The sequence below is a fragment of the Anomalospiza imberbis genome, chromosome 4 (genome assembly GCF_031753505.1).
Source record: "Anomalospiza imberbis isolate Cuckoo-Finch-1a 21T00152 chromosome 4, ASM3175350v1, whole genome shotgun sequence".
Classification (NCBI taxonomy): Eukaryota; Metazoa; Chordata; class Aves; order Passeriformes; family Viduidae; genus Anomalospiza; species Anomalospiza imberbis.
Genome location: NC_089684.1, coordinates 1,564,789 through 1,591,394, shown reverse-complemented (window position 1 = coordinate 1,591,394; position 26,606 = coordinate 1,564,789). Strand labels below are relative to the sequence as shown.

Genomic DNA, 26,606 nt, shown 5'->3' with positions numbered 1-26,606 from the left:
TTTGTGTTCTTTAACACCTTAGAAATAAGTACCAGTGGTCTTGGTAATGCAAATCAAGTACTTGCAGTGGCAAAAATACACTTCACTGAGAGCATTTCCTAAGAGTCTTCTAAAAGAAGTGTAGTAGAAACTCTTACCTTACTTGCCCTCCTGAGCCATCTACTTTGAGTCCTGTGTAGTATGTAGTACCGTTGTAGCACTGTAAGAAGTTCTATTTGTAAGGCAGACCTGAACTGCATAATTAGCAAAATGAGACACAGAGGACATCTATCAATGATCAGGTAATTTTGACCAGGTTATAGTTTAATAAGATTTAAAATGACAGTATAATAAACAATTGCACTTTAAAACATTTGAAAAATTAAAAAAGTACACAACAAATACCCCACAATTATACATCTTGTAGTTTTTATACATTACTATATGAACATAGAGGTTAATCATATATAACCTTGTCAAAAGAAACGGTATTTTGTGTTTGTATAAGTTACAAAAAATTGAGACAATATACTACATAGTGGTTTATTCGGTTCTTAAAACATTTTTGCTGTTTAAACTGGGTAGTAGTGTTTTGGATTTATTTTTACAGATTTCCAATACTTCATCAGAAATGGTTGCAACAAAGCTAAAGCAAAGTAAAACTTCACTTCATTGGTATTTAGTGCAAATCTTTGTTAATTTAACATGAAATGTCACTGTTGCACGTGTACGCTTTAGAAATGCTTCCATCAAGTACTGTACACAATACAGTTTCCATTGTGACACTAGATACCTTTATGGTTGGAAAAAAACTCTGCTTTGAAGCTTTAGCTTTGGACCATCCTTAATGAAAGCTCTATTCTATGTGCTGTAAATGGATTGTATTGGAAAATTGCATCCTTATGTCATGCACAATAGCACCTAATTTTGCTATGCTTTTCAAAATACCAGTATCTTTAATCCTGATTTACTTCACCTTCTCTGTATTTCTATCTGGCTCCCCCTCCCAATAAATAATTGTAAAGATGGATTTCCGGCAGTTTAGTTATTACATATGCATACTGCAGGCAAACAAACTTGGAAAAAATGTAAATTTAACTTTAAGATGCACTAATTCCAGGTGCTAGCAGAGCAAAAGGAATTACAGGGTCAATTCTTTCTTCAGATATTGAAGACATTAAGTTGGGTTTTCTCCCCAAGCACTTGAGAGCAGCATTGTCTCATTTCTGCTTAAAACATATTAATTACTTATATTCCTGGTGAAGGTTATTTTAGAGATTCTGGTTTTAAATATGAAACTGAGCAAAACTGATGGCTTAAGACACCCAAGAAAGCCCATCTTGCTGCTGCACATGTACTTGATCTAACACATCCATTGTGTTTGTGCTACCGTAACCACGATACTGAGCCCCTGTGTTCTGTTCAGTGGGAAAGGCTGTACTTGCCAATGATTTTTGCTGAAACTCCTTTTTGATTCTGGGAACAGAGCGTACAACAGGTTTCATTCGGTTTCCTGTGTAGTTTAAAATGCTGTTTCCCATGCTGCTTACAGCAGTTTGGCTAAAACACTTCCATGAAGCATATGTTGTATCATTCTAGAATGATGCAGTTTCTTTTCATGAAAATGTCTCCCTTTGTGATGTTGCAGGCTTAAAGGTTCCTTTGAGCCTTTTGGTTTTAAGAAGGAGACTTTCAAATTTTTTTAAAGTCTTTCTTGTAAAACAAACTCAGTTGATTTATTTAATTGGGTGACATTTTAAAATGCAGGCCTAGAGATTTCTGTGGGATGTTGAGGATAGTGACTTTTTATTACATTTATGGACTATATCCTTTTTTTTTGTAAGAGGGAGGGAGTAGACATTTCTGGTTTAGTTATGTGAAGTAATAAAGTGTTCAATTGCCACACCAGATACCTGAGATGGGGTAAGTAAACTTCTTTTTGAAGCGTTCTGGCTGTATTGGCCAAAGTACAGGAAGTTATCTGAACTGCCTGAAGTTGCATGTGGAGTAAAATCAGGAAGAATGCAGAGTTAAAACTCCTAAAACTCTCACTGACTTCCCTCTCAGTTCTCAGTTAAGTTCAGTTCTGCCAGTCCTACTCCCGTGGGAACTTACTGAGACAAATTCTACAGGAATTTGCGTGCGCACAGGAGCAGTTGAATTCCAGTCAATTGATTTAAAGTGGTAATCCACAATCACTGTCTCTTTGCAGCATAAATATGGCCAAGCACAAACAGTGATGCGCTTAAATGACTAGGAGAAACAGTGAATCCCTGACTTCTTTGTGAGAAATTAATGACATTTGTTTAAAAATTGTGGCTTTTTAAGTAGGATTAATTGTTTTCTTCTTAAAAGTGAGGGTATACAGATGTAGTGTATTAATCCTGTGATGAAAGAAATTACCTCAGCATTTGGATGGTACCATGACTTATCATTTGCATATGGAACAGTGTATCCTGAAGCTCTTCCTTAGGGAAAAAGCTTTCAAATAGCAGGCAGAACTGGCAGTTCATACAGTTTAACATGTTTAAATAAATTATGACTTAAGAGAAGGAAACATGCATCTTTCCTTAATTTCAACAACAAAGTTCTGAAAAAATTTCTGAGATCTCAAACATAGAGATCTAAAATTCCAGAACTGAATACCAACATAATTTAAGAAGCATCTGAACTCTTATTCTGTTCTGGCCCTTATTATGATACCTGCTAAAATATACATCCAGTATCTGAGCACTCTTCAGTTTTTGAGAGAGTATGGCTGTGACATTTTTGCCATGACCTCCTCTGGCTGTTTGTCAAAGCAATGGAATATATGACTTGAGTAGACTTTACAGTGAGCTAGAGCAAAATGGTAATCAGTTCAGTTTTCAGTCCTTCCAATACATGCATTTTCAGTTTTGTCATGTGTAAAAAGCAGAAGAAATAAAAGAGAGCAATTAATAGTCAGCAACAGAGATGTGACTTTACAGTTTACTTTATGATCTGCGGACAGTCACTCCAGGCTTTTGCTTTCCTCTTGGCTAAGGCAAGCCAGGCTGGTTCTGTCGACACAGGGTTAGCATCAGGCGTAGAGAATCTCTTGGCCACCTCCTTTGTCACTGGGGTTGATGGAACAGAATCTGAAATTTCCACTTTTTTATGGGATAGGGAAAGGGGAAAAAAAAACCAAAACATTAGTTGAATCCTGTGCTTTGTTGCAGGATTCTAGAGATTTCATTTTTATGTGAAGATACTCTAACACTAGATATTTATTTCCAACACTTTCAGTTAAATATTACTGTATTTGCAAAATAATCAAGTTAGGAGGAGCTGAGTTTCCTTTTTCAGAGGTGACTCCAAGAAACCTAACTCACAAAAACAGGGACAACATTTTCAGTCCTTGTGACATCCAAAGAAAGCATTTCCAATTTGCAAGTCTTCCTCTTTAAATAAACTATTTTAATTACATCTGCACCATAGCAAACAATGGAAAATAAAGGTAGGGTTTTTTTTTTCTCTTTGGTAATGCAGCTGCTGCCCACATGTAAACCAAATGTATTCAGTAGTACTTAGATTCCCTCTTCAGAGGAGAAGGTGGTCCTATAGCTTCCTGCCTCAATTAACCCTGCCCAAAAGACTGTCCTGAAAAAGAAACCTGCTTTCCCCACTGCCTCTATGCCACATTTTCTTCCAAGTAGTGTCAGACAAACAGCTGTCTCCATAAGAAAATGTGTTTAATAAACAAATGATTTCTAAAAAGCAATTTCACAGAGCAGAAACATGGAAGTATTGTAGAGGTCAAAGGGGAAAATAAATTCTGATACAGTGAATGCCCTTGAAGGCAATCTGAATGGAAATAAGTCCTGTCTGAAACATATGAAGTAACTAAAAATCTTAGCTACAAAATAACTCCTCACTCATTCCCCCCCCCCCGCCACTTACACATTTTCTTTTTTAGAAGACATTTTTTTTTGTTAAATGTTCAGATTCCCAATTACTTTTAGTTGCATTTCATTTTGAGGTTTTGAATTTGTATAATAGCTTTAAAGTTGTGTAGAAGCTTTAAAATTGCAGGGATGCAAAAAAAAAGTTCTATTTTTCTTTTTAGCACGTCTTTAATTATATATTTCTGCAAGTAAATGAACAGTAACAGCAGCAATTTCTGTAGATGGACACTTTGAAAGCTAATTATTTTAAATACTATGGTAATTTATGCTGTTTTAAAGGCCCCACACTCTTATCAGTTCCTGTTGTACAAGTGCAATTTTGAAATACACCACCTTCAAGTTGGATGTTTTTTAGAGTCCTTAGAGGAGGACTCAGCAGACTTCCATTTTAAACATGTCCTAGGCTGGTCTTCTGTCTTAAATGCTCTTCTAACTGTGGGAAGCCCAAATCAGTCTTATTACCCACAAATACTTGTATATCTGTGTTGTTGCTAAAGGCTGCCTGGCTCCAAATATAGTCAGTAATCACAGGGAAATCCAGTCACTGTTTCTTAAGGGCCAATAGAGTTTGACAGGAATGCTGCAAAGCATGAACATTTTGGGCAATTTATGTAAAATCTTAGAATGCTTTGGGTTGGAAAGCACCTTTAAAGGCCATTTGGCCAACCCAAGATATTCCAAGTGAAGTTCTCAGGGACATCTGCTTGGATGTGCAGCGGCAGTGTGAAGATCCAGCTGCTGAATCAACTGAATGTAGGCAGATGTAGGGGTTTTTCAGTTTGGCACAGTCTGTAATGCAGGAGAAGCACTGGTTTAGCCTTTAACAAATCAGTTGAGTCACCTCATTGCTTTCAATAGTTGCATTTCACCATCCTACTCCATTGGTGTAGAGTGGTACTGAATAGATGCAGCTGATACATGTATTTGCTTTCAAAAATGCTATTTACTTGCACAACTTCCAGAAAGGTTTCTTCAACACCTACCTACTCCAAGACCTTTTCCCTAGGACTATTGTTAGCTAGAGAAATAGATGTAAGTCTGTATTTTAACCATCACCTCATGCCACCCCAAATATTATGCCCTTTGGGGAAGTATTTAATTTACCTGCCTTTTAAAATATGAGATGGTTTCAGCTTAACCAAAGTGACAGATAAAGCAGTAGGTTCTGGTTTCAACCTGCCATGCCAAATATTTGACTGGGAGGGACGAGTCCTAGATGCAAAGTAACAGGCTGCCTTCAACTGAATTGATTATCTTTTGCATTTTTCAAGTGAGAATACTTATTTCCAATACTGGGGGTGAATATTTCTCCTTGACAAACTGGGAGGTGTGAGAACACAACGTGCTTCATTTCCTGCACAAATATACTTTGTAGAAGTTAAATGTCATTCTCTGTCTGTGCTATCCCTTAACCTAAAGGCAAAACACTACTGCAGTTGCAATTTACAGTAAATCAGATCCCTCTCATGTGCATTAGTCATGTTCCAGAAATACAGTTGGATATGGCTTGGGGAGACAGCCTAATTTAGTTAACTTGAACTGGGGCAATTCTAAGGAATTGCAGCAGTGCAGCCTTAATAACCTGGTAGAGACTGGTAAAAGTCTGTTAAAATTATATATTTCCATCATAATGGCCAGCACATGAGATGGGAATAAGTTGTGTTATTTTATGGAATGCATTTGTAATTCTAGCAGTAGTATATGAGGAAAAGGAAATCCCCTCGTTCACTTTCTCAAAAACACGCAGTACCATTTCTGAAGTGCATTATTCCTAGAGTGAAACTGAATCTCTCAACTGTACCTGTCACAGAAGTTGGAAGGGTGTTCGACTTTTTTAGATGCTCCCTTCTTTCTAGTCTTGACACAGCAGTATCAATTTTCTTCTCTCCTTCTTGAGTTGTAGATTTCTGCAGTGTGCTTGTTTTGCTGCTGCTACTTTTATTATCTGACTGATTACTTACAGCAGCCTAGATCAGAGAAGGAAAACTGCTAAATGAGAAAGTCTGTCATGTAATGGCTACAAGTTAGAGATTACACACTTGATGCTTTCATTAATCACCTGTCCTTTCCTTAACCTTCCTTTTTGGCAAAGATTCACAACACTGATGTTTCTAAAACTAACAGTTATTGAAGACTGTAAAAAACCCACCACAAAGTTTAATTTGTCATGTTGTTGTCATTTCAGTCAAAATACTGAAGAGTTTGAGCCAGCCCTCCCTGTTAAATACAGCACTGAAACAGTGTGCACCTGTGGGCAGCTTCACACCCACTGCTGTTTTCTTCCACCAGCTGTCCATGTCTCAGGTTATGCATGTATCCATCACAAATTTGGTTCTCATAACAAACAGCAAAATACATTTAGTTATCCACATACTGTCCCTTTTTAACATCTGTGGTATCTATATACAACATCAGTGTTTGTGCAGCATCACTTTGGTACTGCAAGCAGAAATGCTTCCCTTACTAATAGAAAGCCATGGAGAGTAAAAACCTATTGGGAGAACAGGAAAGAAGCAATTGAATTCAGTGCCTGCTTTAGGCATTTTGGTGTATTATGATTGTTCATTTATTTTGTTCATCTGTATTTTACCCAAATAGTACATGCTGCAATAAAAATAAATTCAGACTTACTAATAATAATTGCATATTGCAGCTGTTATTCCCTGAGTATTAAAGGTTAACATCTCATGTAAGCTCTGAAAGAACCACACTGCAATTTTTCTGTTCCATCCCCTGCACAGTAGTTCTGCTTATGATTGTCATTAACTACCACCTGCTATCATCAGAGTTTACACTAAAATTGCCAAACTATTGCACTGTATTTTCTCCTGGAGGTCTCAGTTTTGAAAGAGGGAACTCCAGACTTTGACAATACTTTTTACTCACTGTCATTTTAGCTTTTATGAAGTCTTACCAAACATAAAAAAACATTCCCACGTAACAAAGGCAGCTAACAGTTATAATTATGGTGTCAGTATTTCTAATGGGCAGGTTTCTGAAGATTGCTTACATTTTCTTTAGCCAGTTTCTCTGCTTGCTTTGCCTCTCTTGCTTGTCTTCTCTCTTCCCTCGTAGCTTGCTGCTCACGAAATCCCTTTTGCTTTTGCAGTGCTAATGTAATCCAAAGCGGTTGTGAAGTTTCCACTTTTTCCAACAATTTAGAGCCATCTAAAGAGTGCCTGCTCTGAAGGACAGGCTTTTCTGAGAGAAAACATGACAAGAATTGATTGAGTAATGCACATCTCTTGTAGTGAGAAAACCCCTACAACTACCTTGTGAAAATGCTGGAGCTAAGCTCATTGCATGCCATGTCAGTCACAGACCTTTGCAGACTGCACGACAAATCCTGAAACAGATTTTATGCCTCAGGAATAAGACCTAATTTGACACACTCACCCAGCTGTTCAAATTTATCCTTTTGTGTGTGTGAGAGAAAAAGAAATAAAAATTCAGCAGTTCCACTGAGACAGTGTTTTAGAAGTGTCCTGATGGTTGAAAAATTCAAGAATGAAAAAAATTGGGATTTCCCAATGACATGCTGAATTCCTGCCTTGGTTTTTTGAGTGTCCTTACTCTGAAAGGGTAATTTTCCTTCTTGTACAGAATACCATTTCAGGACACAGGGGCTTTCAGCTATCTTCTGAGGAGACATTATGGCCACTCTAATTGTTTTCATCACTGAAGACTGCCTCTGAAGCAGACTGCTATGCCCAGCTGTATTGCTTAAATGAAGAATTTGCCCACAATAAGGGGACCTACATCTTAATATTTTTTAAGCTAGGTAACGTTTCCTTAAAAAGATAAGCAACAGAATGTAGATTTTAAAAATTACACCATCTGCTCTGATTACACCATTATCCATGGACCACAGAGTACATCACCTGACTCACTAGAGGAAGAGGTAACATCTCTGCCAGGGAAAAACACACACATACAGACACACACACACACACACACACACTGCATGCCAGGTAAAAATTATAACTTAAGACCAAATGTCTTCCTCTGGACCTCCAGTATCTCGTTTTGGAAATGTAGACAATAGCTAAATTTGCTTTGAGAGATACATACCTTTCTTCAGTGGTTCAGGCTTTTTGTCATTTTTTTCTCTCCATGGAATACTCAGAGATGGGAAAAATGACTTCTTTTCTTTGATTTCTTCCTCTTCATTTTTGTAGTCATTGGATGGTGTGGGTTGGGCTACATTTGCTCTGTCTTCTTTTCTCCAGCCACCATCTGATTCAGCTTTAACCACCCTTTGCCCCAGCATTTCAGATAGGTTTGATCTGTTCATTTTAGAGAGAGGGGATGATGGTGGGGTCTGGCTGGTGGGCTTTGGAGCTAATGCAGGTTTCTGTGGGACCAGTGACTTGCATGCTGGTTTCTCATGAGCAGGTAGAGCATTCTGGCCAGTGGCTGGTGGGACCACTGGTGTGCCCACAGGTGTTGAAAACTCCACCACAGTAAGCGAAGAGTCTTTTAAATTGCCAGGGATGTTTGCTCTCCCAGTGCCAGGAGAGGTACTTTCTGGTGAAGTGAAAACAGAGGATTCTTTCTCACCTTCTGTTGAGGTGAGTGGATCAGGCACACCATCAAAACTGTCTCCTGCACTGTATCTTTTCTTTTTCTTTTGCTCTGCCTGTTGATCATAATGAAAACGTAAAGAGTAGTTTGTCCTTCGTAACTTTATCCCAAAAGGAGAAACATTTTCTTCTCCATTTGGTGGTGGTTTATCTGCTTTTTTTGTGCTGTTACTCTGCTGATTTTCCAGAGCATTGGGAAGTTCTGGCTGAGACGATTCCTTCCCTATAGAATGAGGAAAACTTGGAACAAGGAATGACGGAAGATCTTTTGCAAATTTACAGCCTTCAGTGTTGTCTGTCACTTCCCTATGGGTTTCCATTTTCTCTTTAGGCTTTTCAGCTAAGTTATCCTTAAAAGTGGAAACCACATCCTCCTTTGAATCAGCAGATGAGCCAGTGGTTCTCCCCACTGCCACTGTTTCATTGCCTTTTGCCACATTCACATTCTCAGCATCCGAATTGGTTTTTGAAACATCTGAAAATTTCTGCCATGCTGGTGTTATCGAGAACTTTGCATTTGCAGAGAGGGTTTTCCTCAAGTTGCCGTGGGGAGCACCACGTCCTCGGGGTGTCCAGTCATCACTGTGCCTGCAGGCAGTCACTCGGTCTCTCTCATTATACTTGTTGTTTTCTGCATTCTTTAGGATTCTGGAGCGGATAGAGGCCCACTCAGCCAGTACGGCCTGGTTGTTCAATGCCTCTTGTGCATGTTTCATTTTACTGCTGCTGGGTTTGGGATCCTGTTTTTTTCTCTCGGATTTCTCTGGAGAGGGAATATCCACATTTTTCCTCTCTTCTGATAAGCCAAGTAATGATTTGCAAGCCGTGTCCTTAATCTGGTTCAAGTTCACTGCTGTGCCACACAGCTGTGCTCCAGTAACCAAAATAGCTGTGTGGGGTACACACACAGATGATGGGAGGGAATGAGAGCCCTTACTGGTAGTGTGCACCCTGCAGTCTTTGACAGATGGAGAAGAGAGTCCTGCTGCTTTGATGGGCATAACAGGACTCAGATTTACTTTCTGAAATATGATCTGTTTATCTCCAGAAGACACTTGAAATGTGAAGGGTCTGGATGCCATTTGTCTTTCATCTACCTCTTGCCACCGCAGTTCTTCCCCTATGCGTTTTTGCTCCTGAGCCTCAACTTCTCTTTTCAGTTTCTGGGCTAGTATTTCTTCTGCTGTTTTAGTCCCTTTATCTGGCTGTTTGACTTTTTGGGAACTTGATCCTTCTTGGAGCTTCTCCTCTGCTGGGTGCTTACCAGCCCCTCCAGCAGAACATAACTGATCTTTTTCCTGTGGCTGTTCCAAGGATTTTTCTTGTTTTGGCTGAAGATTTTGTCCTTCTGTGTCTACCTTCTGCTCTTTCAGCTTGTTGCGTTCATGTCCATTTTGTTCCTTTTGCTGCTTCGGTTCATCTTGTAGAAGACAGTCTGAACTTTCCATGTGCATTTGTTTTGTGAGTTTGTGTTTTCTCTGCTCTTCCTGTTTCTTTTTCTTGTCTATCACTTGCTGGGGTTGTTCTTTCTCTGTCTTTTCTTTCTCCTTCAAATGCTGTCTTTGTTCCTCCTGTTCCTTCTCTTTTTTGAGGCTCTCAGGCTCTTCCTCTTGATTCAGTTTTATTTCAACTTCTTCAAGCGCTTTCTTTTCTAGATCTTGTCGCTGCATTTCTTCCTTATTTTGTTTCTTGAGCTCTGTTTGCTCCTCCAGCCAGTTTCTTTCTTCTTCCTTTTGACTGTCTTTTTCAGTCCTATGTTGCTTTAATTCTTCCACTGCTAGCCTCTTCTGCTCCTCCAGCTCTTGTCTCTGTTTCTCCTCCAGATCCTTGTGCTTCTGCTCTTCCCATTCCTGATGCTTCTTCTCCTCCAATTCCTGACATCTCTGCTCTTCCTGTTCCTGGTGCTTCTGCTCCTCCAGCTCTCCTCCCTGTTGCTCTTCCTGTTCCCGGTTCTTCTCTTCCTCCTGCTTTAGTTTCTGCTGTCCCTCCCATTGCTGGTGCTGCTGCCCATCCAGCTCTTTTCTCTGATGCTTTTCTTGTTCCTTAAGCTTTTGTACTTCCAGCTCTTGTCTCTGTTTTTCCTCCTGTTCCTTGAGCTTCTGCATCTCCAACTCTTGTCTCTGTTTTTCCTCCTGTACCTTGAGCTTCTGCACCTCCAGCTCTTTTCTCTGTTTTTCCTCCTGTTCCTTGAGCTTCTGCACCTCCAACTCTCGTCTCTGTTGTTCCTCCTGTACCTTGAGCTTCTGCACCTCCAGCTCTTGTCTCTGTTGTTCCTCCTGTACCTTGAGCTTCTGCACCTCCAGCTCTCGTCTCTGTTGTTCCTCCTGTACCTTGAGCTTCTGCATCTCCAGCTCTTGTCTCTGTTGTTCCTCCTGTTCCTTGAGCTTCTGCATCTCCAGCTCTTGTCTCTGTTGTTCCTCCTGTTCCTTGAGCTTCTGCTCCTCCAGCTCTCGTCTTTGTTGTTCCTCCACTTCCCAGTGCCTCTTCTCCTCCAGGTTTTGTCTTTGTTGCTCCTCCAACTCCTTCTGCATCTGCTCCTCCAGCTCTTGCCTTTTTTCAGCCTTCATCAGTTTTCTTTCCTCTTTATGGCATGTTTGCTCTTCTATTTTCAAAGATGTCTCTCCTTCAAGGAGGTATTGCCTCCTCTCTTCTTCACAGCATCTTTTTTCCTGTTCTTTCTGCAGCTCCTCGAGTTCTTGGCACCTTTTTTCTTCCATTTCTCTTTGTTCTTCCATTTCTACAATCTGTCTTATCCTTTCAGCTTCAAGGATACCCCAATGATCTTCAATTCTTTTTTCCTCTGCCAGCTGAAGCTGCTTCTGCTCATCTCTGTCCTGGATTAGCTTGTCTGCTGTGAAGCGTCCATTGTAACCTGGGTATATGTCCTCATACAGCTGAGTTTCTAGGTCCTCTGGCTCAAATTCTGTTATTGTTAAACTTTGTGATCCCTAAAATTGGAGACAAGTTTGGAGTTACTGAACATTGCTTGTTGGCTTGTTATCCTTCACAGTGAACCAAAAGTTGCAAATGCAAAAAACAAGAACCAAAAAAACCAGTGATTTAGATGAGCCAACACACCCCACTCCAGTTTATGGATTACATCCTCGTAGATCCCATGTCCCTCCCCTATTCGGATGATAGCCTTTAAAAGAAATGAAACATCCCGAGAGTGATAGCAGTATAATGCCAAATATTGAATCACCATTTGGTGCCATTTTAAAATTGCAGAAGCCCAAGGAACAGAGCATGAGTTTCATATGCCCATTCTTCTTCTGCTACTTAGAACTCTATCCTTTAAGCCTGAAATAATTAATGCCTGCTTAGGGGCATTGTTTTGCCAGTTCTTTCATGGCAAATCTGATACTTGCAGAGACAGAGCTGTTGCCTGCAGAAAAAAGCTCTGCAATGCTAGCCAGGAAAGAACACTCCTCAGGGAAACACAATTTGCTTTCTTTTCACAAATCCTGAGCCAGGATATCTTCCTCATTAGCTGTGCTGAGACTCCAGTGCTATTGTAGGAACCGTGGGAACATGTATGGGTAGCACAGCCAGAGCTTCCCAGGAATATTGCTCTGTTCTGTACCTGAAGAGTGCTTCCCTCTAGGAAAACAGCTCAGCTAATGTCCTGTCTAGCTATCATTTGTTAAGCCATCATTTGGCTCCAGTTAACCATTGTATAAACAAGAGGCTTACATTTAATTCCTTCATTACAAGAGTTATAAATTCAAGTACAGTGGTGCAGAAGAAAGGGAAGTGGCCTCTCCTGAGCCCTGTGTAGTTGAATACTCTTTTCCCATTTACAAGAATAAATAAGATGTCAGGATAAAAATCAAAACAGATGTGCAGTAAGTGTACAAAGCTACAACTTTATATTTCTCTCTATAGCTGTTGCAAGAGCTACATAGCTTAAGTCTTATTCCTTCTTTTAAGGCAAAGATGTTACCCCTGTCAGAATCCATGCCCAATTTAGAGAATCTGATTTTTTTTCCCAACCAAATTTTGCACCATCTGATTGCCTATATCAGAGCAGCATTAACAGCAGCACATATCTTCAGGCCTTTATGACCCAAAGTTTTTATTAGAAAAACTAGAATCAGAAAACTCTATTAATGTAAAATCCTAGTGGAAGTAATTCAGGTTTAAGTAGTAGTTGTTTCAACTGGCAATATTAAAACTTCTTTGCGTCTTCTCTCCAGCTAGGGTTTCAGGTAAATAACAGTGTTAATCAGATCTTAAGTCCTCTGCCTATAGATCCTGGTACACTCATTTATGGTTATTTTGTACCCAGTTTCAAAAGTAATCTCCCTTCTCTCTCTGTTTAGCCAGTCATTTAATACCTTTGTCAATCTCTTGTGCTGTCTTGACATCCTCTGCTTTTTTGGCTTCACTGACAGTTTGTGCTTAGCTGCACTGTTGTCTAGACGAGCAAGAGCCTGCGGAACTGAATCCAAATTAATTGTTTCAATTGTGCCAGAATAGGAAAACTGTCTTTTTGGCCGAGTTGATTTAATAGGAGTGACCTGTTTGTATCACAAACACAAGAAATCGTTATTAAGCTATTTGTTCCATTAAATAAATAAATACATAAATAAATAATGCACACACACACATTTTTGCAGGTTTGAATTCAAAGGAATTACTAGCAGAAAATATTAGAAACCCTGGCTTTCCATTATACAAATTACAAACTTTGGACATGAAAGTTGCAGTTCTAATATTTTCCCATTTTCAGCACTACACATTTTTATTGTTTTCACATAAAAATTACTTAGACCATTCTATTTATGTTTTTTCAAAGTTTACTCTGAACTTGTTGGGAATGGGAAAGGCACAGGTAGGATTTTAAGCAACATCAAACACTGAGACATTTTAAAGTTTGCTTACTGTGAAAAAAGATCTGCATCTTTAAATAATTTAGATTATACACTTTAGGCAGAAGCAAATCAGATTGACTTATCTAAGCTTCATAATAGAACAGCTACAGAGCTGTACTTTCTGCAGGGGAGATGGCTGCAGCATTGGATCTCTGGCTGGCATGGTGCCTGTGGAAAACCTTCCCGCCAGAGTCATGTGGAGTTGTCCAAGACAGCTCCAAACAGCAAAATACTAAAGACAGCACTGGCTCTGATGCCCTTCAAATACTTGGGTTCAGAAGGTGCAAATATAAGCAGAGTGATTCAGTGAGACTCTTTTTGTGAATAAATAGTGGCGCTGTATATCTAGGTGTGTAAGAATGAGCCTGTCATCTGTCTCTTCCGTAAGTCATCAAACTTTCATCCCAAGACTTGCATTTGGCATAACACAAATGGAAAAAGAAGGCAGAGAAAGAAAAAAGGGGGGGAAATATCTTCTGTAAGGCAAGAAATCACATACATTGTTTTCAAGACAGCTCTGTAATCTTCTGAGGTTAAACATATGCTAATCAGGGAGCCAATTACTTAAAAGCTGAGGGAACATTTTGCATATGCTTATTGAATTACATGCAGGCATAACAAAGTATTAGAAGTACTTATGAAAATTATGACTCTGTGATTAATACATCAAATAGAGGAATGCTGCAAGACTGGCAGAGACTGGGTTCTGCTGTTTCCTGCAATCAACTCTTAAGATTTCTCAATCTTAGTTATTGCTAGCTCCAAAACTGCACAGCATTCACAAAATATTGGGTGATCAATCAAACAATGTATGAAAGCAAAAACTGTCAGGCTCCTAATATGTAAAATTAGAACGTAACTCAGTGTAAACCAAGTATGAAAGTTTTTTACCTTTTCTTCCATTTCATGTCCTGTCCCAAGAAAATTCATTTTTCTCAAGAAATCTGGAGTGTCAGTGGACTAGAAAAGATTACCACAAACAAGTATTAAAATGCAAAGGATCAATTAATTATGATTCAAAGGACATGTGAAATCATGTATGTTAGGATAGGATTTTTCCCTCTTTCCTCCCTTCAGGACTGATGGATAAGCAATTCTTGTTCCTACATGCTCTGAGCTTGTCTTCACTGCTCCTTGAATCACTGCTGTCTATACAGCACTACAAAGTCAAAACACTCAGGCTTCCTTAACAAGATAATCAGTTTCCAAAACAAAAAGAGCACGGCTTTGTAGGATTTTGATCAGGTCTTAATGATTCTATTTTCTCCTGACTTACACATAAGGAAAAAAGATACTATAGCCTGTTCAGGCAGGAGTTTCAACTCCATGTTCTTGATGACTCTTTTTAGAGAGCCAACAGTCCCCCAGAGCCATGGAAGCCTGGAGAATTAGGACTCTTTAGCTACTGTGCCTCTCCAGGCCATCATGGTGAAGAATTTTTGAGGCATAGGGCTTGAAGCAGCATTCATCACACCCAGAACCATTAGTTTTAGTCATTCCATCCCAGTATTACTTCGTAACCTAATGTATGTTGGGATCCCATTACACCACATGATTGTTAATATCAAGGCTAAAAGCTCAGCTTCACAACTATAGGTTAAATTAAACCCAGAACTGTTGCCACCAATCCACGTTACTCAGTCAGGAAAATGAGAAGTCGCCAAGCATCACAGGAAACCTGCACAAAGTAGAGCAGATCTATGTGGTCCTGGCCACCAATTTTTGACAGAAGCCACCCCCCTCCCAAGACCTGTGCAGGTAGACATGGCAAGGAGTTACAAGGCCAGCAGATGAGACAAGAGCAGAAACCAGGGAAGCTGTCATGCACCAGAATTCTCTGATAACACAGGTAATTAGTCGTGTGCAGAAACAAAAGGAAAGTACCAAGTGCTCTGGCTGACACTATCCATGGAAAATTGGTTTGTTTGTGTCTACAACTGCCTCTGAGTTGGCATGGTTGCTCCTTCAGTATTTGGAAAAAGAATTGTGCAAAGGGGTGTTAATTTTGTTTTCAAAATGTAGTATTTTAAGGAGTAGCTGGTAAGAACAGGATTTCTCCCTCTGTGTTACACAAAAATACTCTGGTGGGTTTTTAGTGCTTGAACTATTGTACCCTTTGAGCTGGAGGTCACCAGGTGACACCAGGGTCTCCTGCAGGACCCAGGAGGAAGTCTGTCTGCAGAGAATTTGTGTTTATCTCAAACACAGACTCACCTAGCACCAGGGTAGGGACAGTGCATGGCCAAAGCCTGTCCGCAGTCCCACTGCACACTTTGTGCTCTGAGGCACACGGGATGCTCTTGATCCACCTTACCTGATCGCACCAGAAGAAGTACTTGTTAGGCAAAAAATATATACCTCAATTTGTTTTAATTTTTATCTTTCCAGATAGCCAAGGGAGAGGTGTGAGTGTGCAGGTCCTACCCAAATGCCTGGCTCCCTGGCAGATTGAGCCACAGCCACGAAAGAAGTGGTCACAGAGGAGCTATGTTGTCCCTTAAAGACTGATGAAGAGTTTGGGCCAGCTCAGCCATAAATCTCCCTTCAGTGTTCAGTTTGGCTGAACATAGGTGTGAATTGCACAGGACCCTTCTGCCTTGGCCTCTCACACAGCCAGCCCTAGTGTGAGTGAACATGAGCACAGGCTCATGCCCCAGTGTCCCAGGATCCTAAGGGCTATTCCAGAGACCTTTCCTCACTCGCCATGTTTCTTCACTGTCTGAAAAAGACCCTTCTGGACACCTAAATGCCCACAGCACCAAAATCTCCACGAATAATTTGAATAATTATTTGAATTATACTGATAATATATAAATATATAAATAAATAAAACAAACCCTTAGGAAGCATTCAAAATGCTTCTCTCCCTTCTTCGCCTTTGGTTCCTGTCCATGAGAAATATGCATACTTACTCTAAGACCTAGGATTTTACAGATTTGGGCTTCACACACCTCTCATTTTGAAATTATTTTCCTTTTTGGTATTTGATGCTGTGAACAAGTATCCTTGCTGAGAAGTCTGTATTTTAAAATGTTTTCTGTATTAGGAAAAAAATTCCTGTGTTCTAGCAACTGGAAGTAATGTCTGCACTGCTGGAAGCTCAGAGCAAACACTCAAACCAGTAAAATTCTGTGCGACCCGGCTCAGGATGCCAGGAGCATGCTTCCCACCAGGCCAAGAAGCACAAGCTGAGAGATCCCTCCCACATGAAACAGCCCACTGAGCTCTGCTATGCCTCACTGGAAACATCTGCTCCACGTCAGTGACCTTTGCTGCTTTAGCACTGCTCTAGTGCCATGGACACGCCAATTTAAAGTGCTCACTTTATTACTGCAGTCGGAGATGGCTGTGTCCTGCTGGGTCTCAGCCTCCATGGGGCTGCTGAGCAGTGCATCATCTTCTGCACTGGCATTTGCTTCCCCCATCGTCCTTGCAGAAACTGTCATTTGTGGGGGCTGCCCGAATTTTATATTTTTGGCCAACTGTTGCTGAAAAACAAGAAAAATAAAACAAACAAACAAAACAGGTGTTTATATTACAAGCAAAAGAAGCCAAGTCCAGCAAGTGCCCCTTCTCTGCCTGAAAGCTGCACAAAAATATTCTGGGTGAATTCTAACTCTGGACAAAAAAAAACCACAACCATTCTGAGGCTCAAATTGTTGCAACATAGTGGGCACTCTTTCTTCTTTCTCCCTACAAGGTGACTAAAGCGAGGAATTTACTTCATGATTTCTTATTTTGGATGATCAAATCAAGTTCTTGACAATGTTGCCAACTTTTGAAAATTTACTGTGCGTTTTAAAACACTCAATCTTTTTTTAAAATCTATGTTCTAGGTTAAAACTTTGTTTATAAAAGCTAATTGTGAAGATTTATTGTTGTGGAACTTGAGCTTATGAGAAAGGTATACACTGTGAAACTAAAACTACCCCAAAAGGCAACCTTTTTCTTTTCTAGCCCCCAAACCCTGCATCTCATGCATTTTTATTTCTAAAAGGTATCCTTATTGTAATGTTTAATCATGAGTTTTAAATGTTAAGGGTTCGGCACAACCCTGCCTTAGAGAGGTAAATTCTCAAAGCAGGGGAAAGCCAGCTTTTTTAAATGCTTGGTCTCATAGGAAGAATATACAAACTCGTGTCTGCTCATGCTCGCGAGCACTGCCACTCACTGCTGTTACACAAAGAAGTTTAGGCAGGGGACATGCAAGAGATGTACAGATAAAAAAGTTTTCCCACCATTTATTTTCCATGTTGAAGCAATCTTCTCTCAAGGGTTACAAGGAAGTACTCTTGAATTACATCAAGCATAAGGTGAATAAAATAAGAAGCGTGTACTGTATGTCCTCTAGCAGGGTGAGTTAAAGAAATTGCAGCCCTGGCTACTGCAGATATGTACCATACAGACTTTGAACATGAACTTTTTGCAAAAGAGAGAAGAAATCCTCTAGAAGGAGGAAATGGAGCAAGGAACATTTATGAATATATTATTTTCCTGAAAAATTTCAGGGAATCATTCTCAAGTAGGAAGGAAGGGACTGTGGAGTTATTTTCCTGCTTTGCTGTTTTTCAAGGACAGAAAATTCTCCAAAGGGGATCTCCCATTTTTGTCTTGTGATACTATGAACAAGTAATTCAACTGTGCAGCTTCTATCCAGAGGAAATGTCAGGTACTTAGACAGGACCCTAAGAGAAGTTTGCTGCTGAGAACTGTGGAAGATTGGAGTAGATAGCAGGTAAAACAAAGGGTTTTTTTTTTACCCTACAGCATAGAATCAGTAACACAGCGCACACATGAGGAGGTTTTAAGGAAAGAGATCCTCTAAAGGAATTCAGGTCACATTAGTTTTTCTTGCCATAGTTCCCAGTGGGCTAGACTCTTATATCAAGTTTATCCATGTTATCCCAAAAACATTAACAGATTTGTGTATTGAACCATTAAAACAAAAATTACATGCAGAAACTTCTCATAGTCAGGTTATTAAACTAGAATAGCTTTTTTCAGCCTCCTCACTGAGTTAAAGTATGCCTTATTTATGCCCACTTGAATTTTGGCAGAAAGTAGTGAAATCTGTATAGTAAAGCATTTTGACATAGTGGGCAGTTCTGAATGGCAAATTTTTATTCCCACCTGGATTACTGGTATAATCTAAAGGCAAGGGTTTCACCAAGTCCTTGCAGGCTTTTATGTTAGCAGTGCAGCTCTCTGACTTGAAATCTCACATGCTCCCATTGTGTACAAGGGAGCTGGAGTGGGTGAAATGGTATGAGATCTTGTGAGGCCTTTAATTCTGCTCTATTCCTTCAGGCCTTCTAATGCCAAGTAAAATTATTTGAGGAAAAAAAAAACCTTAATTTGATAATGTGTTTTTCCAAATTGAGATTGCTCCTTTCTTCTTCCTAAAGTTATATTCCTAGACAAATAATTCTCCGGGGCAGAAAACTGGAATTATTAGCATTACTGAGCAACCACCTAGGAAACTAAGGATCAGTGCATCTGTTCATGGTGGGAACAGGCACACATTAACATATTGTTTATAGTGTGTTTTGAAGAAGGGATGGTGTGTTAGCCTTTTGATCTTCTGACAAGTTCGTGATGTAAGTGTGTGTGTGCAGTGCTTGGTGGGAGTTCGGTGGTGGAGCTGTTGTGGAGAAAGGTCTATGCTTGAAAAAGAATGGCCTTTTTAATTACCATCAAGGGTGCTTCAGGGCTCTGCAGTAACAATGTGTTTTTCTGTATATAAAAGATTAAATGCTAGTTTCCTGATATTTCCAAGAAATATACTATCCTCAATATTAACGGACTGTACACAGTCATGACTGTTTTTGGTTTTGGGTTTTTTTTTAATTGTTTCAAAGCTTTAAAAGTTTGTTTGCTCAGACTAGCATAAATTAGTTCAAAGATTGAGGAACCCTAGTTCCTCAACTTTAGTAACCCTCACACTTCCAGAACAGAAGGTGTTTCTCTGTATTATTTATTTATTGGCCTTTTTTATCTTAATTTATCTTAAAAAACAAAAAGCTCCACTAGAAGGTCTTCACTGGTCAGTTTCTTTTGGTGCATTCTAATCGCTAAAGCTGACACTAAATACCAAATGACCAAATGTCAAATAGGTCATTGTAACTACTGAGCAAATTTACTCTTATTGCTGTTAGAGAGTAATGCCAAACATGCTTCTTGGTCTTTTTTAAAATGTGCTTATAATGTAATGCAATGCAATTACCCTCTCAGAAAAATTCCCCGCTGACGCATTTTCTACCTGGTCAATTATAAAAACTATAAAAATGCATCATCCATGAAAGAAAATAAAGAACCCACAAACTTGGGAGAACACTCCAATAGTCTTGCAGAGAGATGGAGATACATCGGTTTAAGATGCAAGACCTTTGAGAAGAGTCCATAATCCCTGAAAAGGAGCATCTGCTTTAAAATTCTCAAAAGTTTCAGTTGACATATATTTCTGAACACAAAAGCGTAAATCCTCTGTAGTTAAGATTTCCCCGTGCTGACGGTTTCTGGATGATTGTTGCCTAAGGAGGATTATTTGCAATGCCAGTCATTAGAAGTTGCAGGCATCACATTTTGTTCTTCTGCCATTGCACAGTCATGGCTAAATAGCCTTTTGAAAATCTCCACAGATGCATACTGGGCTCGGTCAAAGGACCTTGCTCTCTCTTGGTTTGTTCAAGAAGACTTGTAATTTAGCAGCCAGAAACCACCATCTTGCTCTCAAATCTGTCAACCAGAAGTAAAGAGCTGAACTTTCTGAGCCTGCACCTCTCACTTCCAGCCTTATCAAGTCCAGTGGGCATTCCTGGTCCCTCAGTTTGCAGCCAGGGGACAAACATTTCCACAGGATTTACAAACCCTTCTCACCACCAAAACAGCTCAGCTACCACACAGTATCTATACCACGAAGCAGGGACTGGAGGCACCACACACAGGGGAGCTTTAGGACAATATCCAGGCCAGGTTTACCTCATCCACATTTTTTTTTTCCATCTGGAAGATTTATGAGGTTTCTGTAAGGTTCCTGACAGTTTTTCTATTCACACACAACCTGGGTGGCTGTCAGTGCAATAGGGAGGTCTGCACAGGTCTGCACACCCAATACAGATAAATAAATTCTAGGAATTTAGAAAAATAATTATAAGTTTGTACTCATCCAGTTTTTTAAATCTTTCTTGGTAACTGGACCATGACACAGGCCCACTTCTATTTCATGCAAAATATTTTGCTAAAATGTGATACTATTTAACTTACACCAGCTTCCCATTAATAACTTAAGGAATAAAGCTCCTAAGTAAAATTGTTCTGTGTTGTCTAGCACCTGCAGCTAATTAAAAAAAAAAAAAAAAGCCCAGACTTTCAAAGCACTTTTTGCATTTGCATAGGAAATGCCACAGAACAAGTTTTCCATATTAATTGGCAGAGAGCCCAGATCATGCTGTACATCTCTCTCTCGCTCCCATTTAGCTCCGCTTCTGTGTACATGCCTACTTGCATGTTTGTTGGATTCAGGCCCCTGAAACCACATCATTCTTAAGTCTTCATGCCTGGAGTGAATCCAAAACTGGATCTGCTGAGCTGCTTACTCTCTTCAGTTAAAAATCATCAAAACAGAGTACACTATTTCAGCTGACTCCATTCAAACAAGGCTTACAAGAAATGCTGCTCATATTTTCCCTTCAACTCAAAGATCTAGTCTTCATATCTGCTTGCAATGCCTAAATATAATGAAGCTTAATTGAAATTAAGTTTTCTAGTAATATATAAATGGAAAATAATGACTTAATTAACACTTGTCCTAAAAAGAGGCACACTGTTGAAATTCCACTTGGTCCCTGTACGGTTTCTCAGAATGGCCCCAAAATCAAATGCCTTGGGAATACATAAGAACAGGGTGAGCCTATACTGAGCCCATACTTGTAAATGCTCCAATAATCTGTGGCACCTGAGGAATTTTTATACAGTCCAACTTTGCTTAAAGAAATACTTGTTTTGATTTGGAAGTGTTACTAGTTTCAACTGTTGCTCGTGTATTCTTATGCTGTGAAAGACTGAATAATTGTTCTCTATTCATTTTGTAAATTCCACTCATTATTTCAGGCATCTTTATCATATTCTCTCTTATAATTTCTTTTCTAGGCTCAGAGGAGAGTTCACCTAATTCATGGTGAGCTATGGAAGTGAGTCCATTTCTTAATCCAAACTAGAACATCTGCAGCATATCTAGACAAATTAAATACCCCACATAAGCTTTTTTTTTTTTTTTTTAAATCAAGGAGAAAAACTGGAAAGCATAATGTGAAAAGTTATATTGGTATAGCTTTAGAAAATAACCCAGGTATAAAATTAACATGGAAACCTATAGAAAATTAGGAAAATACCAAATATTAACACAGATATTTTGGATACAAGATGCAGGGAGGAAACTATTCCACTCTCCACTGCTGGAGCAGCACGTGGTTAGGGGCATTACACTTGTAGAAACTTTTTGGGAGAGTCCAAAATTGAAGAACAGTAAGGGAGCAAACTGTAAATGGACCTCTAGAGATGTGTATTTCCAACAAATGCAGACATGAATGAAGATTTTGGTGCACAGTGGCGATGGATCACTTACACATGCTCATGTGTAAAGAGAAGATTTTGTGGACAGGCTTGAAGATACAGCATCTGTGGCATTTGTCACAAAGCAAAGCAGATGCAAGGAAGGAAAATTTTCCTTCCTTGGAAAGGAAGCTTATTTTCAGGGATTACTATGATCGTAAGAAAAAGAGAGTCTGCCCAAGAAATGCTAGGATGGTTTAGAAAAAAATTATAAATTCAGTTTATAAAGCAAAAAGAATTTTCAACTATGAGGAAAACAATTTTTCTGCAGTGGCACTAGAAAATAATGGCAACAAAGAAATTAATTGTAAGAAATACAAAGCTAGGTAATCATTAAGTGAAAATGTACTCCCAATTCTGAAAAAAATCAGAGCATCATGGTAAAAGATAATTGCTTTGAGGTTTGGAAAATGACTTTGTAGTTTTGTTGAGATCTGGGCAATAAGAAACAGAAGATACATTGGGAGTGGCTGGTAGAATACAGATGTGCAATGAACAGTGAGGGAAGCACTGGCTTGGTCATTAGCTAAGATATGCTAATGATGAAAAGAAATGTAACCCAAAACTGAACAGTCATAAGTCTGACAAGGAGAAAATTATACAGGTCATTCATCATTACAAAATCAGGGAAATACAAATTTTAAAAGTAGTCCTTTTGCATTTGACTGAGAAGTTCTGATTCACAAAAAATGTTTATCATAATTCATATCTGTATAATAAATAGGTGCTTTATATCTTTACAGAGCAGAGGATTTGTTTTAAACTACATGGCCACATGAAACAAAAAGGGTTTAACTCAGTAGTTCCTAAAGGCCATAAGCCATATGTCACAGTCAATCTTTAATATTTCCTGCAGCTGACTGCTGCAGCTACACAGATGTCAGATGATCCAAGATAATTTCAGTGAAGGCAAGCAGTGGAGAACAAAGGCAGTAGTAATGCCACACCATGGCATCAGCACAGCGAGTGGGAGAGAATAGTGTAGGTGCTTCAGGAAACTAATGTTTTAAACAAGCTGCCATTTTGCTTGCTGTAGTTTTTATTCATCTGAAATAAAAACTCTCTTCTGTTCATTTGTTGACCATTTCTGGTAAATATCAGAGGTAGGAAGAAGAGTAACAGCTACAAAATGTCAGGAAATTGTTCTAAGACTCTTTGATGGGAGAAGAAAACCAATCCACTAACCTCTGGAAGGGAAGGATGTAAAATGAAGCTCCAAGAGTTGGGTTGTAGGGTTTTTTCTGACACACTGCTAGATTTACATTTTAAACATTCCTTGTGTCTCATTCACAGCCGTGTATGACAATAAAGTAACAGATCCCCAGAAACTAAAAACGTTCAACATTAAGAGTACCAGGGCCTGTGTACCACCTTTTGCTCAGAGCAGGTTCAGGCTGGCTTTCTACCCTGGTTCTTAAAAATTAGGTAATGTTAAATCTCAGCAGTTCCAAAGGACAAGGCAAAGACTGCTTTTACAACACCAAATGGCTTCAGCCAACACCAAATAACTTCAGGATACGAAAGGGCTGCTGGAGGTTTATGAGAGGTCTGGCTTTTCTCAGTCTGAGTTCTAGCACACAGTAAAACCTTTGAACATGACCAAATCCATTTACAGAAAGCATGATAAGATGAATACTGCCAATCTGAAAATCAATAAAACCAAATGAGAGCAATTCCAGAAAGAACTAATTTACCTTTCATGCATAATTAGAAAGAGAGAATTCCCACATTAAGCAGTTGAACCAGTGCACGGGCTGGCCAGCTGCCCAGATTACTACGGAGTTTGCACCTTTACACAACATTTTTTGTGGGTTCATCAACACTCTGAAGTCAGCAGAAATGCAAGCCAAGAAGGAAGAAACACTTTGGTGGATCCCCAGAATGAGATCCAGCACCATCAGAATTAAATGGTTTTCACTGCTATTCTGACTTCAAAACCCTTTTCACCATGCTGTCTCTTAGGTTTGTAAGTGCCGGGACTTTTCCAAAAAAGTATTTTAGTTTTCCAGGAACGTTTTCTGTACTACCTCCAAAAAAAAAAATCCTGAAAAGGGTTAAAATCTGCAGAGCTTTTGATGTCCATTTGGAATGCAGCAAGTTTAGAGTCAGCATGGGGCATGGAATCCTGGCAACAATTCTTTACTGAAGAGTACCTTGCCGGGTAAATGGAAATTGGAAGTGCTGTACTTCCACCCTGACGTACAAGCCTGGCAAAGCCACAGTAATGCTGGTGGCTGGCCACAGAATTGCCTTAAGGAGCAGAGTGCTCTTCAGAAGGGAGGACTGTCTCCTCCTAATCCACTGCTTTAAGAAATACAGATGTTCCCAGTTTGAGTTAGCTTGCAGAAAGATATTTCAAAGTAGATAGAAACTTCTGGTATCAGAAGACAGAGCATCAACATTTTCTGTGACTGCAAAATCACATAGCAAACACTGGCTCATAGAATAGCAGGAAAAAAAAGGATGGGGTATGGAGTGCATAAAACCTTCAAACAGGAATGATGGTCCAAATAACTCATCAGACCTAAGACTCAACTCTAAGGTCAATTTGAAATGTGCAATGGGATTTTTGGCATGACTTTTTTCCTAAAACTCAGGGAACAGTTGCAGAAATCATGGCTAGCGAAATGGGAAAAATTACATGCAGCAATTTTTGAAGATACAAGAAATGGCTCCTGGGCTTATTACAGGGAGGCTTTCCATGGGTTTACAAAAAAAAAAAAAAAAAAAAAAAATCCATGGATATTTAGATGAATGTGTGACTGTTCTGTGCGAGCAAGTAAATACTGAAAAGTGTCATTTGCATTCCTTCTGTATTCCTTTTCTGAATGAATAAGTGGCTCTCACCATCACATCAGATTTGAAAAATGAATCTGGTATGTTACAGGCTGGGTTCCAGCTACACTAAAATGACAAAAATGAACTACCATCATTCAATTTTAAATAAAAAGGCAAGAACATATTTTACATCAAGCACCTGAAACAATATTGTCCCTTAAAATACATGCAATTAACCACACTAAAAAAAGGCTTATGCAAAGTTCATATGAGAAAGAGAGTACCACTGGCTATTTATTTCGTGACTTTCAAGGATGACATTTTGCTCTAATTTTCTTGATTTAGCATCTGCTTAGTGAACACGGTCGTTACCAACTGCATTAACTATACTTTTTCTCAGGTGGCTTAGTTTAGCAAAGGCACTAATTTCCATTGAGAATTTCAAGCTGAGTTTTGATTATGAGAGAAAACACCTCTGGAAGTGAAAAGTTATTCAGAGAAAAGCTAGTATACAGAAATCAAGAAAACAAACCGAACAGATAGGAAGGGCACAGCTCCCTGAAAGAGTTGGTGGCCTTTGTAGGACATTGCAGGACAGGCCCACATGCCTCAGGTCTTTACCCGGAGTCAGCAGTCATTTGAAATATAATGGTTTCCAGCCTGGAAAACAGAATGCACTGAATCTACCTGACCCAGGGAAATTTAAGCTGAAAAACCAGCACAGAGGAATTGGAGATGTCCTAGTGTAGTTTCTACTTCAGAGCTCATCCACAGTCAGCATGGCTAGCACTGTGCAGGTGCTCTGTCTGCTGACAGCACCGGGCAGGAGGCAGGAGCAATTCCATCCTGAAGGTCGGAGCTGTCTAATTTCAGGATCTCTCACTCACCAGAAAAGATGGATCATGGGTAGACTTAGAGGTGAGAGAAATCAATGGTATTTTGCTAGTCATCTTCGGGGTAACAGCACTCACACAGCATTAAAAATGCATCAGCATTTTGACAGGATGTGTCAGCATCCTGAGCAATAAAGTGCAACATGTGTCTGAAGGACAGCTCTCTCCAGGCCTAGAAAGGCGTAAAGCTGGGAATCTTACAGATATACAGAGAATAAAGCAATAAATTAGTTTGAGCACTAATGGGAGAGAGTTCTGGAAAAGAAGGGAAAGAGGATCATATAAAGCTCTTTAGAAGCAAATACCCAAATATGTTGTTTATGCCTTGGAGAGATAAACAAGTCCATCTTCCATGAAAACCATTGAAAGTGCAGCGAGAAAAAGGAGAAAAAAATGTAATACATACAAACACATAATTAAAATGTCTTTGCAAAGAAGTCTAACTCTGCATACCATTCCCTGCCCTCAACATTGCCTTCATTTTTTTCTCTCATTACCACATTTGTAGGACTTAGGCATATAGATCAGGACTTGCCAAAACCATGAGTTCAATTCAGATGAGCCCCACAGGTGCAGACGTTTCTGCAGATATGTTTACAGCATCACTGCTGTACCTTTCAAGACCAAAACCTGGAACTTCTGCAGATTATTTGAATTACTTGCAATGGCTTTTTGCCAGAGAACTTAACATGGCTGAGAAATTGTTGTAAGGCTATAGGAACCCATCTTTATGCACATTGAACATGTTCTGGAGACCATTTCCCACCACATTTGACATATTTTTCCCACTTGCAATTTCTTACCTGAAGAATTTTGACTTTCCCTAAAACGTTCTCCTGTGACATTGCTTGAATGGCCTGTTCACTCTCTGTTCTCCCATCAGGTATGAAAATACTGTCATGGGAAAAAGCTCGACTGCCCATAGAATAATGGGAGGATCTGTTAAAAAAAAAACAGTCAACA

The 26,606-nt window shown here is 39.4% G+C and overlaps 1 protein-coding gene across 8 annotated transcripts; it reads right to left on the bottom strand.

Moving 5' to 3' along the window:
* Positions 1 to 272: 272 nt before the first annotated feature.
* CRACD (capping protein inhibiting regulator of actin dynamics) lies at positions 273 to 26,606 on the bottom strand. 8 transcript variants are annotated; one of them, XM_068186774.1, is made up of 10 exons: positions 26,447 to 26,606; positions 16,686 to 16,850; positions 14,254 to 14,322; positions 12,826 to 13,008; positions 10,857 to 11,436; positions 10,690 to 10,709; positions 7,977 to 10,593; positions 6,916 to 7,106; positions 5,707 to 5,872; positions 273 to 3,110 (listed from the first exon to the last, which is right to left on the bottom strand). In XM_068186774.1, exons 1-10 carry the CDS (start codon positions 26,564 to 26,566, stop codon positions 2,950 to 2,952), a joined length of 4,272 nt encoding a protein of 1,423 aa, XP_068042875.1. In that variant the 5' UTR covers positions 26,567 to 26,606; the 3' UTR covers positions 273 to 2,949. The 8 variants fall into 8 exon arrangements, with proteins under 8 accessions (XP_068042875.1, XP_068042877.1, XP_068042871.1 ...); XM_068186776.1 differs by having other exon boundaries at positions 10,905 to 11,436; XM_068186770.1 differs by having other exon boundaries at positions 10,690 to 11,436.

Excerpts from the sequence above, each read along its gene's own strand:
- CRACD (XM_068186777.1), bottom strand. The coding sequence starts at position 26,566 with ATGGGCAGTCGAGCTTTTTCCCATGACAGTATTTTCATACCTGATGGG. Across the intron at positions 16,851-26,446 it reads GGAAAGTCAAAATTCTTCAG|CAACAGTTGGCCAAAAATAT; the intron begins GTAAGAAATTGC and ends CTTGTTTTTCAG. Across the intron at positions 11,437-12,825 it reads AGCACAAGAGATTGACAAAG|GGATCACAAAGTTTAACAAT; the intron begins GTATTAAATGAC and ends CTCCAATTTTAG.